Source organism: Callithrix jacchus, chromosome 16 (assembly GCF_049354715.1).
Source record: "Callithrix jacchus isolate 240 chromosome 16, calJac240_pri, whole genome shotgun sequence".
Lineage (NCBI taxonomy): Eukaryota > Metazoa > Chordata > Mammalia > Primates > Cebidae > Callithrix > Callithrix jacchus.
In genome coordinates, this window is record NC_133517.1 from 35,190,014 (window position 1) to 35,203,651 (window position 13,638).

At 35.5% G+C, this 13,638-nt stretch overlaps 1 protein-coding gene across 14 annotated transcripts in view; it reads left to right on the top strand.

The window, feature by feature from the left end:
• RUNX1T1 (RUNX1 partner transcriptional co-repressor 1) overlaps window positions 1-13,638 on the top strand; it is a 146,475-nt gene that overhangs the window by 114,692 nt on the left and 18,145 nt on the right. For all 14 annotated transcript variants that reach the window (XM_078352710.1, XM_078352715.1, XM_078352704.1 and 11 more), the window contains 3 exons: window positions 2,899-2,984; window positions 3,536-3,737; window positions 13,547-13,615. In XM_078352710.1, coding sequence (XP_078208836.1) covers window positions 2,899-2,984; window positions 3,536-3,737; window positions 13,547-13,615 — 357 coding nt within the window. The remainder of the gene's footprint in view (window positions 1-2,898; window positions 2,985-3,535; window positions 3,738-13,546; window positions 13,616-13,638) is intronic.

A 13,638-nucleotide genomic window follows, 5' to 3' on the forward strand; every position in this document is an offset into this window, starting at 1 on the left:
TAACTTGTTAGCAGCATTAGTTTATAAGTAAGCTTAGAGTTTTATTCTAGGTAGCTAAAATATTCTAAAACATAATAACCAGTTAAGACTCAATGTTAGTGTCAAATTTCCCACAAATGCAAATGTGATTATGAGCTATTTAATGATTATGAGCTATTTCCCCCAGTACATCCCCCTGGTATTATGACTGTAAATAAAAATTAGGAGCCGGGCGCGGTGGCTCAAGCCTGTAATCCCAGCACTTTGGGAGGCCGAGGTGGGTGGATCCCGAGGTCAAGAGATCGAGACCATCCTGGTCAACATGGTGAAACCCCGTCTCTACTAAAAATACAAAAAATTAGCTGGGCACAGTGGCGCGTGCCTGTAATCCCAGCTACTCAGGAGGCTGAGGCAGGAGAATTGCCCGAGCCCAGGAGGCGGAGGTTGAGGTGAGCCGAGATCGCACCATTGCACTCCAACCTGGGTAACAAGAGCGAAACTCCGTCTCAAAAAAAAAAAAAAAAAAAATTGGGTGCTACTGAATATTTAAGTATCTTAAATAGATAAATTAATAAATCAAAAATCTTGATTTATTTTTAAAGATTTGATTATATCTAACAAATGACTTTCAGAGTTCAAAAGCAGCAAAGAAATCTCATATTTTACATATTTCTAATGCACTTAGTATTTCATTTTTGAATGAGATGAAGCTTAGTACTGTTTTATAAATGCTGTAATCCTACTGGCCACAGAAATCTTGTTGTTCATTAATATTACTCCAGGTGTTATAGCTTGCGTTATAATTGATTTTGTCTGCTGAATTTTTCAAGCTTTTGAGATCTCTGGAATTCTTTTCCTTAAAGTCAAATATTCAGATTCCTCTGACATGAAAGTCACTCTCACATTTATATCCTTATCACTTTCTGGTTGTTTTCTCTGGTGACTAATTTTAACAGTAATGGTTTTTCCCTAAAACACAGGCAACAAATAAGTTAACAAAAATTACATATTTGCAAACATTTCAACTTTAAATAATCACAACAGAGCAACAACTAAATATTATTTTTTCACCATATTTGCACTTTTACTTTTTTACCAATAGATGGCATTGACAATTTTAACTTTTAAAATGTATCTCAGAGTATTTTCTGATTGGACAGGAATAGTACAAGGTGTCTTACATTTAGCTTTTTATTTAGTCTGAGAAAGGGCTGTCATAAATTTGTTCATTTTTGTCAGTTGTAAATGAAATTGCATTACATGGTTGGCTGAACACAGTCATGTGACTCATCTTTATTTGTGTAAATCAGCTAAAAGAAGGGATTTCTAACCGCTTAAATCTCACAAAAAATGAAATTCAGTGTCTTATAACTCCTATTGTCATTTAATTCTTACATAAATTTCACAGAGAGGTAGCCCAGTTATCTAGAAGCCCAACAAACCATGACCAACTTTATTTTTTGTTAAGAGTAACATTTTCTGAACCAAAAATAATAGTTTTTGATCATTGGCAACCAAAAATAATAGTTTTGATCATTTAGAATGCAAAATATTGCCACAGCCCAATGGCTTTCCTTTACAGTAGAATATAAAGTGATTACATAATCTTTATATTCTAATATAAAGGAACAAAAGTTTCCAGGTTTCTCTGATCAGAGACATTCCTCCTATTTTTTTTTTTTCTTTTTTGAGACAGAGTCTTGCTCTGTCACCCAGGCAAGAGTGCAGTGGCACGATCTTGGCTCACTGCAGCCTCCGCCTCCTGGGTTCAAGTGATTCTCCTGCCTTAGCCTCCTGAGTAGCTGGGACTATAGGCACACATCATCACACCTGGCTAATTTTTTGTATTTAATTTAGTAGAGATGGGTTTCACCATGTTGGCCGGGATGGTCTCTATCTCCTGACCTCGTGATTAGCACGCCTCGGCCTCCCAAAGTGCTGGGATTGCAGGCGTGAGACACCACACCTGGCCCATCCTATCTTTTTAGTAAGACACATTTACTTCCTATTTTAATGAGCATCCTAGCTAACTGCTTACATTAATTAATATTGGTGCTCACTTGGTAAATACTTACCAAGCGAGTATAAAAAGTAATCTTATTACTTTTTCATACTGGTATCTTAACTATGATGCTAAAGAGTATTACAACTTATGGACTTCAAATTAGGTTTTCCAGTTTATTCACTTAGATTTATAATATTTGTCAAATTATATCTGGTATGTTTCATTGTTTTCATGAAGGATGTCCAATTTACTTTTATTTATTTTTTACTTTTTGGTAAACCGAATGAGTATATGTAGCTCCATATTATACAAGCCTTCTCTTCATGGTTTAATTTTATCATGGAAGTATATGTGTTAGGATTGTATTCATTCATACAATGTTGTTGAAATGTGGGAAAATTTAGCATGCCTGTTTTGGGAAAGCATATCCCTTCCCATGTAAAATGACTTGTGCTGTCTTTAGTTTTAATGCAGGACAGCAATGCTTTAAAACCACTTAATATCTACTTGTGGTTTCTTGTATTTATTAAGAGTTAGAATATATATAATTTATTTGTTTATTCGTTTTTTATTTTACCGGATTGGTACAAAAGTAAAGAGTTAGAATATATTCTTACTTAGGAAGTGTTGCATGGTTAACTAGCTGTGGACTTGGTGTCACTTAACTGTCTCCTTATATGTAAGACAAATGCTTCTGACTAGATGACCTCTAAAATTCCTTCTAGTTCTAATGTTTTATTCTATGAGGAACCCATTAGGTAATTCTGAATCTAAGTATGACTCATGTCTCCATTCAAAAACAAATGTATTTTTATGTCATTGAGTTTGCCCACATAGTCCTTGCGATGAGTCTGTGTGTGTATGGGTTGTGTACTGAATGCTTTAGGGTGATTCAGCCTTCTCTGTTTTTGTAGGGTTGCATGGCACACGTCAAGAAGAAATGATTGATCACAGACTAACAGACCGAGAATGGGCAGAAGAGTGGAAACATCTTGACCATGTAAGACATCAGTAATCATTTGGGATTAAAAAATGTCTGGAAAACAACTGGAGTGGGGTTATGTGATAAAATAAAAGCTTGGCGATGCTTTGAAGGCACAGTGTTTCCTGTTATCCTTGAAAAAGAAACAATGAGCGAGAATGTTCAAAGTAGAATATAGGATTTGATTTCTAAATTTGTGTGAAAGCCACTTAAGAGAAATGTTTACGTCGTAGAAAGGAATTCTCAAAGTCAGATCAGTGGGTTACTGTTTTATTGTGAAACAGTCCTTTAGTGTATAAAGTAATGGGATTAGTATTTGGAGAGATGGATTTACTGGCTTTAATGCCTTCAGGTAAAATTTTCCTTCTGACTCATGTTCATACATCCATCTTCTCATTGCCATTGAATTTTCTCATCTATTGGTTCTGAATTTCAAAACTAGCCATAGAAAATATTAAGGGATAAAATTGCTTCCTTCATTGTCCTGAAATGGTTTGTTTCACTACTCAGCAAAATATTTAATTTTGATGATTTATATGCTCTTCCCAATTCTCCCCTTTGCCACATAGCTGTTAAACTGCATAATGGACATGGTAGAAAAAACAAGGCGATCTCTCACCGTACTAAGGCGGTGTCAAGAAGCAGACCGGGAAGAACTGAATTACTGGATCCGACGATACAGTGACGCCGAGGACTTAAAAAAAGGTGGCGGCAGTAGCAGCAGCCACTCCAGGCAGCAGAGTCCCGTCAACCCAGACCCAGTTGCACTAGGTAACTTTTCTTCAGATGAGTATCTCGAACACATATTTCTTATGCTGTTAATGCTGAATTTATTTTTAACTTCTTTTTAAAATTAAAGGATCGGCAAGGAATTTTAAGACAGTAAATAATTTACATATTCTCCAATATGTCTTGTCTGTCTGTTAAGAATTTGAGCAGATTGGCATAGATAGAGATAGCCACAAACTTAAATTCCTTTTCCAGGTGAATTTATTGAGCTGATGGCAGAGTTTCAACACTGAACCAGAATTTCATGTGCGTAACTAAAATTTGTGCTCCTTTATAATGCCTCAAAACAGCAAAAATCATTTCAGGGAGTGGGCCTGGGGCTTAGGCACTTCTAACAAGGTCTCCAGTGAATTCTGCCACTGCATACCAAGCACTGCACATGGGGATGTATGTTTCAAATTATTAATTCTGAAAACAGCCTGTAAGACAATCTTGTTTGTTAGTTGAATCTCATATTTAAAAAAAAAAAAAACAGCAACCTTTTCTCAAAACCCCTCCAGGAAGACAGACCTAAAAGCTATATATTTTGCCTGCAGCTATTTTATAATTAATGATAATGATATAGCACTCTTCCTGATTTGATCTTAACTTAGATTACTTAATCGTGATTGTATTAATTCTGGTTTTATAATAGGGCTCATAATGTAGTTGTGCCTTAGCAATAGAATGGTAGTATGTAACTATATTTCTTATTGATATTTGGGAATTGTTGGGGTTATAGATAAAATACAATCCCAAATATGTTGAAAGAAGTCTTCAACCAGAAAGAATCTTTCTGAGGCCTGTGAACTGTTACCTAAATTAATAATAAGGTTTTGTTGTTGACATTGCCACCCATTATGTGTGAATACTTTTTGAGTAAGCTTAGGGAGATGGATTTGTGTGGATCCTTGTGTCTCTCCTGTTCTCTTGTGTGTTTAGCCCCATACCCATCTGCTAACTCAGGTTAGTTTTGTCCCTGCTGCAAAGCCTGTGCAGATTAAGCTCATAAGTTTGGCCTCATTAGTACTATGGCTGATTATGAAAAGTTAAAAACTTCAAGTATATTATCTGGCTGTTGATCACATTGTTGTTTTCAAATTGGTCCCAGCCAGTGCAGTTTCCTACACACTTAGGTTTGTAGATTTCTGCTAATCTCTCAATGCTGAATGCCTTTATCATAAGCATTAAATAATGGAAGAGTCTAAGACACTTAATTTACTTAACAATCGTTATTCTAAAGCATACTTTAAAGACAAAACTGTATTTGTCAGGTCGCATTATGGCAAGCAATGAAAACAGAATTACATTTGGTTTGAGCCAATACTGGTCGAAGCCAAACTATTTAGAGCAAAGTGGAAAAAAATCTAGTGTTTATTTCCTTGTTGTGAACAAAAATTGATTAATCATGAGAGATTTGCTTAGGACAGAGGGGATATTTATAACCATCCAGTCTAGGCAAAAATTGAGGGCCTTAAAGTAAATAAAACTTTGGGAGTTGAAACATGTAGTTTGGCTTATTCTATTGAAGACATTCGTTGAATCAGTACTTATTTATTGAACACTTACTATGTGCCAGGCATTGTGCTAGGCATTCTAATGAAGGAAAGCGAGTCTTCGTTTCTTTCTTTGAGGGTTTTTGGATCTAGTTGGAGAAGGCAAGGGAATAGCTAGTCTTCAGGCCACAGGATAGCTACCTCAATTCAGTCAGCCAAACTGACCAGATTGCTATTATCTGCCATCTGTTGTAAAAGAAACATCTCCAGAATTGATCCGACTTCATACCTAAGTGAGATATCTTCATAGAACAAGGGCCATTTAGTGTATAGCACTACTACAGCACACTGATTCTGGTGATACAGATGTATATCATGTTCTCTAGGAAGAGACGTTCATTGTCCCTATTATATCACCAAAAGAATAAACTTGGTTTTAAAAACCTCCTTTTTAAAAGTACACAAACTATACTATTTTTAGTGATGTTAATGCATTTATGTTTTTGTTAAACCCGAGATTTTTTTTTTTTTTTGGCTTTAAGCTTTATAGGTTGTGTTACTCAAAGGCTATAAGCATTAAATTTCTTTGTTTATAGACAACATTAAAATATTATGTTCTTTATGGACACAGAATCCTAAATTGCCATTAAGACACTATCATAAGTAGAGAAAACCTGTGTAGAACTCTGCAGTGTGCAAGTTTTAGCATTCCATAGTGTTTTCACAGTGCATCCTTATTAGCAGATTCTTGCAGCCTTGTGTTCTATTTTCTGGGACTGCGCTATGGCTGTAAATAAGAGGACAGGTGGTTTAATTATGGCCCACAATCATTTACATTAAGTGCCTTCTAAGTCTCTCTCCAAGCTTTGGAGTTGAATGGATTGACGTGTAATGAAAGGATTGGAGATTATTGGCTGATAAATCTATTTTCTGTGGCTGGAAAGTATTTAATGGAGTGCATGTGCGCAAATAAAGCTATGGATATGTCTATATCTTTATTTCCATGTAGATCTCTGTATCCCACAGTTTTATTGCTTGCGTTTCTTTTAGTCTAATTCTTTTGCCTCTTCAACTACTGTCTGGTCTCAAATGAGACTTTCAGAATATCTTATAGAAGATATCTTTGGTTCAAAATATTGCCCTACTTATGTCCCTAACTTGGAAACACTGGGAATGTTTAGTCATACACACATTCTTAGCAGTTTAAAATTATATTTGGGGACTGCAGAGAGGATAATGTAACTTTCATGACTGATGTATTGTACTTACTAAACTCAATCCCATTCTCACTTTTGAAATATATTCATAGTATTAAGTCAGTGTAGGGATTTAGTAAAATAACTTGATTAATCTATTACAAATTGAATTTTAGTTTCCCCAAGATACTAAAATGTTTATTTGGAATAACCTCTGAAAGAATTTTAAACACTGAATACAGGCTGAATTCACAATGGTATTTCTGTTCTTTAAATAAAATGGAAATTGACATCTTGAAGGACTTTTCATAAAATACGTTTTCTCGAAATAATAGATATTTGTTATTTCTACTGTTGTTACTCATTTGCTTTCAAGGGAAAATTCCAAATAGTCAACTTTTAATAAAATTAGAAAGCAAAATTTAAAACTGCTGTCTCTATTTCCAAAGTATGACTTATTTATACATCTAAGTTTTATTATCTTGTATACTACACAGAAGAGCAAGGTGATGTGATCAGAATTGGCAGATTTGACCACTGAAGTAGAACTGCTTTTATATGTATAGATAGGTGATTGCTGGTTAGTACTTCGCATGTTTTCTGAAGTGTTGTCAGAATCTCCGTAGTAGCTCTTTTTTCTTTCTTTGTCTTTGGTTCCCTTCTCTCTCAGAATGTTGTCACATCACTCTCTTGCCTCCTGACATTTTACTTACTTTAAATTACCTCCCTTTTAACTGGCTTTCAACTATTCTAGAATCTTCCTGTAGTTTATCTTGTATCTGTGTATGCTCTCTTTGTTTTCTAGAAGTCTTCCACATCGTTAGAGAGAGTTAAATATTATTATTATTACTATTATTTTAGAAAGAGTCTCACTTTTTTACCTAGGCTGGAGTATGGTGGCATAATCTCAACTCACTACAGCCTTGAACTCCTCGGCTCCCACCTCAGCCCCCTAAGTAGCTGGGACCACAGGTGCCCGCCACTGTGTCCAGCTATTTTTTTTTTTTGTATTTTTTGTAGGGATAGGATTTTAGCACATTGCCCAGGCTGGTTTTGAACTCCTGAGCTCAAGTGATCTGCCTACCTCGGCCTCCCAAAATGCTAGGATTACAGACGTGAGCCACTGTGCCTGGTCAAAAATTTTTTCTAACAGTAGGTTTAGGGCTAATTTCAGGGACTGAGACATAAACTCTGAAATATAAATGCATTTTTCCTGTGTTTTAAAAAACTGTATGAATATTGTGATGACAAGGTAGTAAATTTGGAAAATACTTCATTCTGTTGAGGGTTTAGTACTGGCCAGAGAAAGAACTGTCAAAAAGTTTTGTTTGTTTGTCTTAAGTGTAATGAAAATCAAGCTTAGCATTCATAAAAAGCTTAGCAATTCAGGAGTTTGTGGAATTAATACCATCCCCTGTCCCAAGTAGGTTGGTAGAGGAATTAATATTTTAAAATTCTGCTAGCTGGCAAGTTTTATTATTGATTGAATAATGGGATTTCTCATTGCTCTCTAAATCCTCAGGAAATCTAGCATGAAGGTTAAAAGCACAAACTCAGTAGAATTACTAGATTAGAATTACTCGTTCCTCTCCATATTAATTTGTGGCCTTTGGCAGGTCATAATCTCTCTTTTTTTAAATTTAATTTTATTTTTTGAGATGGAGTCTTGCTCTGTCACCTAGGCTGGAGTGCAGTGGCGCAATCTCGGCTCACTGCAATATCTACCTACAAGGATCAAGCAATTCTCCTGCCTCAGCTTCCTGAGTAGCTGAGATTACAGGCATGCGCCGCCACGCCCAGCTAATTTTTGTATTTTTGGTAGAGACAGGACTTCACCATGTTGGTCAGGCTGGTCGTGAACTCCTGACCTCATGATCTGCCTGCCTCCACCTCCCAAAGTGCTAGGATTACAGGCGTGAACCACTGCGCCCAGACTGGCAAGTCATCTTCATGCTTCAGTTTCCTCATGTATAAAATGGGGATGGTAATACATATTTCATAAGCATTTCTGTATTAAGTTAATAGGTTAAATATATATATATATATATATATATATATATATATATATATATATATATATATATGGGACAGTGTCTGACACATAGTAGATGTTTTATGTCTTAGATATTATTATTATTTAGATGTACATTCTCAAAAAGAACTTTCGGCCGGGCTGGGTGTGGTGGCTCATGCCTACAATCCCAGCACTTTGGGAGGCTGAGGTGAGAGGATCCCTTGAGTCCATGAGTTTGAGACCAGCCTGGAAAACATAGTGAGACCCCATCTCTACCAAAAATAAAAAAATTAGCTGGGCATGGTGGTGCATGCCTGTGGTCCCAATTGTTCAGAAGGCTAAGATGGGAGGATTCCTTGAGGCCAGGAGGTCAAGGTGGCAGTGAGCCATGTTTGCACCACTGCCCTGCAACCTGGGTGACAGAGTGAGACCTTGTCTCAAAAAAAGTAATTAAGTAATTAAAAATTAAATAAAATCAAAAAGAACTTTAAAGAATAGTAGTAAATGAAACTAGTAAAATTTTTCCTTGGCATTCAAGATTGTGAAGTAACAGTGGATTCACAAGTAATTTTTCATCTGGAAAGTGCTTCTAATCAGGTGGCTACTTTATTAGGCACAGAGATTAGAAAAGAATCCTGTCTTAAATATAGTTAAACTGTTGTAACTTTGGGACCTTAATTCATAATACAAAGGTATAGAAAAGTAGATTTCTCGCAGCCAAAGAAATATTTTAACTTCTGTACTCTCAGAGTATAAAAATCACAAACAAGTTGTTCTTTGTGTATTTGCATGTAAATGTTTGTAGTTTTGTACTCTTATATTGATTTCTTTAAATCACATCATGAAATTAATCTCACAGTCATTCAGCTGACTTTATAATGCAGATGTCTACTGTACTTAACTATAGTGGGTTCAAAAAGATGTGACTATTAGTTAAATATGTCCATCTTTTTAAATTAAGAAGAGATGGTTACTTCCTGGAGCATTAAACATGTTTGTTGTAAAAGATGGAAATCCTAAAGCAGTTGCTGGCTTCTAGGTTGGATTTGGGCTTCTGAAACCTAGTGTGAAGATTTCTGAATGTATTATCCTTAAAAACAAGTGGCATTTGTAAAGATAAAAATCACTTAACTCTTTCTTTCTTTTGATGGTTTTTGTAATAGATATTATCATGATCATAGCCTCATTCTGCCCACTACAGGATGAAGGCCATACCTAGGTGCTGCCAAGCTTTGAGCATTGCTGTCCTGGGTCATAGGAGGTCACATTGCTTCTCCAAAGGCTATCAGCTCATCCCTTCATGTATATTGATGGCGGCCCTTGCAGTATCTAGTATCCAATGGTCTCCATCCTGTCGTAAGTGTAGTGCATCTTCCATCTCTTTCATACATCATAGATTGCTCTTTCTGTTCTTTCACATTTCTTACACCATTTTCTGTCACTCTGCCTGGTCTCCTCTCTTCATAGATGTGGATTATTTTCAGGAGTCTCCCTTCATCATCTTTCCCTCTCACCTCCCAAGCAATTTGTATCCCAAAGCAAGCTAGACTTAATTTAGAAGGACTTTTCAATATTTTTTTCATCTTTCACTAGTTGCATATATGTTCACATTTTAAACCATCTCATATAGGTTCTTCTTTGTTTCTACCACTACATTTTAGAATGACAATTCATTGTTATAGCAACTGATATTTTGTAGGTGGTTAAGAGTTAATGGTTAAGAATTAGCTTCTTTAGAATCTAAGCCTTAGAATCTTAAGGTGTTTTATGTAGATGTGTCTAGAATAGCCAGTATTCTAAAGTAATAAAGTCTGTGGAGAGAATCGTCCTTTGTTTTGTTTTTCAAACTCAGCTTTCCCTACATAGATTCTGATATTTCTGCTGCTTAATCAGGAGAGGAGACATTAAATATGTTAGTCATTTGGTTTCTGTAGCTATTAAAGTAGTATTCATTAGGGCATCAAATAGATTTCTGAAGAGTACGCCTGCTACCAATCAGTCTGTTCTTTCTGTTGGTAGAACTGATGTTTATCAAGTACAGTAACTTTGAACTGGAGAGGATATTGTAAAATACATATATATAATTATTTACCTTTAGATTCTGCTGTTTTGAAAAAATGTCTTCTGGAAGGTAGTTAACATTAAGAAAACTTTTGCATGATTGGCTTTGGCATTGCTATTGGGTTTCTAAGTCAGTTGAAGTTTGGGCCTATGTGGACATGGCAACGTCAGTGAGAAATGTAGGAAAATGTAGGCAAGAAACATTGCACAACTTTCCAGTATGGTATATGTACTCTCAAGATACCTGCTGTGCAACCCATAGATGGTGGAAGGTCAGTTGAGCCCGGCACGTTCATATTTGAGTCAATTTGGGTGTTATACACATTCCGTGGGTGAGGCTCAAGTAAAATTTTTGAAAGTATCATCTAAGAAATTTGAGGATTTTGCTTCCAAGGACAAAGGCAGTGAATTGTGAACTATTGAAATATTGTCTACTTCCAAGTGACATAGACTCCAGGAGTTTAACAAATTACTTAGTAGATATTGCTTCATCCAGGCTTTTTCAATGGCTTTGTTCTCTTCAAAATTTGTGCTATTTGGATTTTTAATATTGAGAGAAAAGATAAACTTTAAAATACTCTTTACACCTTAGTTATTTATAAGGAAATAGTTACATAGCTGTTCTTACTAGACCACCTACTAAGTAATAATAATGATGATAATAATGAGGATAATAGCATGTACCAGCTGATGAGAGTTTAGGGTGTGTGTGTAATAGGAGGTACCTCCTTCAGTACTCAGAGCAGTGCTCTCAAACAATAGTAGTATTGTCCTCACTTTATCAGAGATGAGGTATCTGAGATGTGGACAAACTGACATACCTTTTGTTCCATGGTCAATAGCTGGTTCCACTGGGTGCTAGAACTAACTTTCTTCAGCCTATGTTGCCTGGGTTGGTAATTAGTATCTTTCATGCATGGACTTTGGATACCTTAACATCACTTTTCCTGTTCTTTATCATAATTATCAGCTGTTTATCAAAAAATAATGTTTATAGGCTGGGCATGGTGGCTCACACCTGTAATCTCAGTACTTTGGAAGGGCTATAATCCCAGCACATTGCTGAGTGATGTGACGTCAGAAGTTTGAGACCAGCCTGGTCAAGTGGTGAAACCCCGTCTCTACAAATTGCAAAAATTAGGTGGGCTTGATGGCATGCACCTGTAATCCCAGCTATTCCGGAGGCTGAGACAGAAGAATCACTTAACCTAGGAGGCGGAGGTTGCAGTGAGCTGAGATTGTGCCACTGCACTCCAGCCTAGACAACAGAGCAAGACTCTATCTCAAAAAAACAGAAAAAAATAGTAATTTTTATGAACTATAGGTCTCTTCTTAACATAATAAATGAAAAAAATTTGCTACTTTGGAGTCAAGTTTTTTCTCTCTTCAAACTTCACAGATCTGTTCTTATTCTTAACCGATAAATTATACTTAAATCAAAGTCTTATCTTCTTAAAAATTGTCTTTAAATGTTGTCATAAGTAAATCTCTGTGTTGTACTATGTCACATGGCTAAATATGAACTCGATTGTACTTTATTTCTTCTAGAAATAGTTATAGTGGTAAGGAAGATAATTAGCTGTTATCACATTTCCTTTTAGATAATTTATGCACCAGCTTTATCTTGCCTTAAGATTGAAAGTTACTTCAGTAAAAACACTTTAATTTTTGTCATTTACTTTATAGAAATGAATGCACACAGGAGAATGCATAATTTCCAGTCCATCTTTTTATTAAGTAGTCATAATATTACAGTGTAAACTTTTAAAAGTAAACTTTATAAAATTTGGAATAATTTTAGATTAAAAAATTGCAAAGATGTTATAGAGAGTTTCCAAATATTCTTCACCAAGCCATAGGAAATTTTTGCTAATTCAGAATAGTTGAGAAAATCTAATGTTCTTGCCAGTTGATAGTCTATGTGTCCTGCAAGAATTCAGAGCATTCAGATGTATTTAAAGCATTCAAATGTAACAACATACACTTAGCTTAACCTATCGTGCTTTTCTTTATTTTTGATCTTCAACATAACCATTAGATAAAGTATTGTTTAAAAATATCTGCTACTCAACATTTACCATACACATAGAGAAATTTCAGTTTTACTCAGGATTTACCATGGGTTTAATAATTATAACAGTTAAAATGATTTTTTTCTTACTGAACTCTTCTAAATAAGAAGGCTTTCATTGAAAATCCAATATGGAAGACATGCAATGCATATTTTAGCTATGGAAGACTGTATACACTGTTTACTTTTGAGCATATGTAAAAGCTACAGAATGTTTCATCTTTTTTCCATTTTAGGAGTTAGCATTTCTATATGAAAGTTATTATTAGTTGTTTTCTCAAACTTTTAAAATTTGACAAGCATAGTAAGCACAGCATTTAATTTAGAGTGGAACTTCATTTCCTTTTCTGGAAAGCATGGGCTAATTCTCTTTGTTCAACAGAATGTCTGTGAATCCATTCTAATGAGTCTTTCTGGCTTCCACCCATGTCAAAACCATATGATCTAATTTGTATGAAAAATTTTAATGTTTACTGAGATTTTGAAGAATTAATTGTGAGAACTGGTTAGCCACAGAGTAGAGCTTGCTATTCTTTGAAATGTGGCAGAATCAGAGCTCTATGGAAATTACATTACCTGAACATTTGACTTTTTAACTACCAATTTGACTCTTGAAAGGAAACTACCAAATACAATTTAATTTCCTTAACAAAATATATCTATAGATGCCTCCTTAATGAGAGAGTGCTGAGAACAGTGTTCCCAAACATTATATTGTACAATAAAATCAAGTTTCTTTGGCTTTGAGCATGCTTGGCATTTAGACCAATGACCTTCTGTTTTCCTTGGGCTCTGATGACAGGTCTTGCTATTTTTTGTGTATTTTCAAGAAGCGAAATGTTTAGCCTTTTAAAATTGCATTTTTGTAGAGAAGAAAGGAGAATGGGCATTGCTTACTTTCACTCTGTGCGATGACACAAGTGTGCTTACAGTACTCTCCTCCTCTCTCCACCCCCTTCCCATCCTTTTCATAGACGCGCATCGGGAATTCCTTCACAGGCCTGCGTCTGGATACGTGCCAGAGGAGATCTGGAAGAAAGCTGGTAAGAATTGTTTAAAAACACAA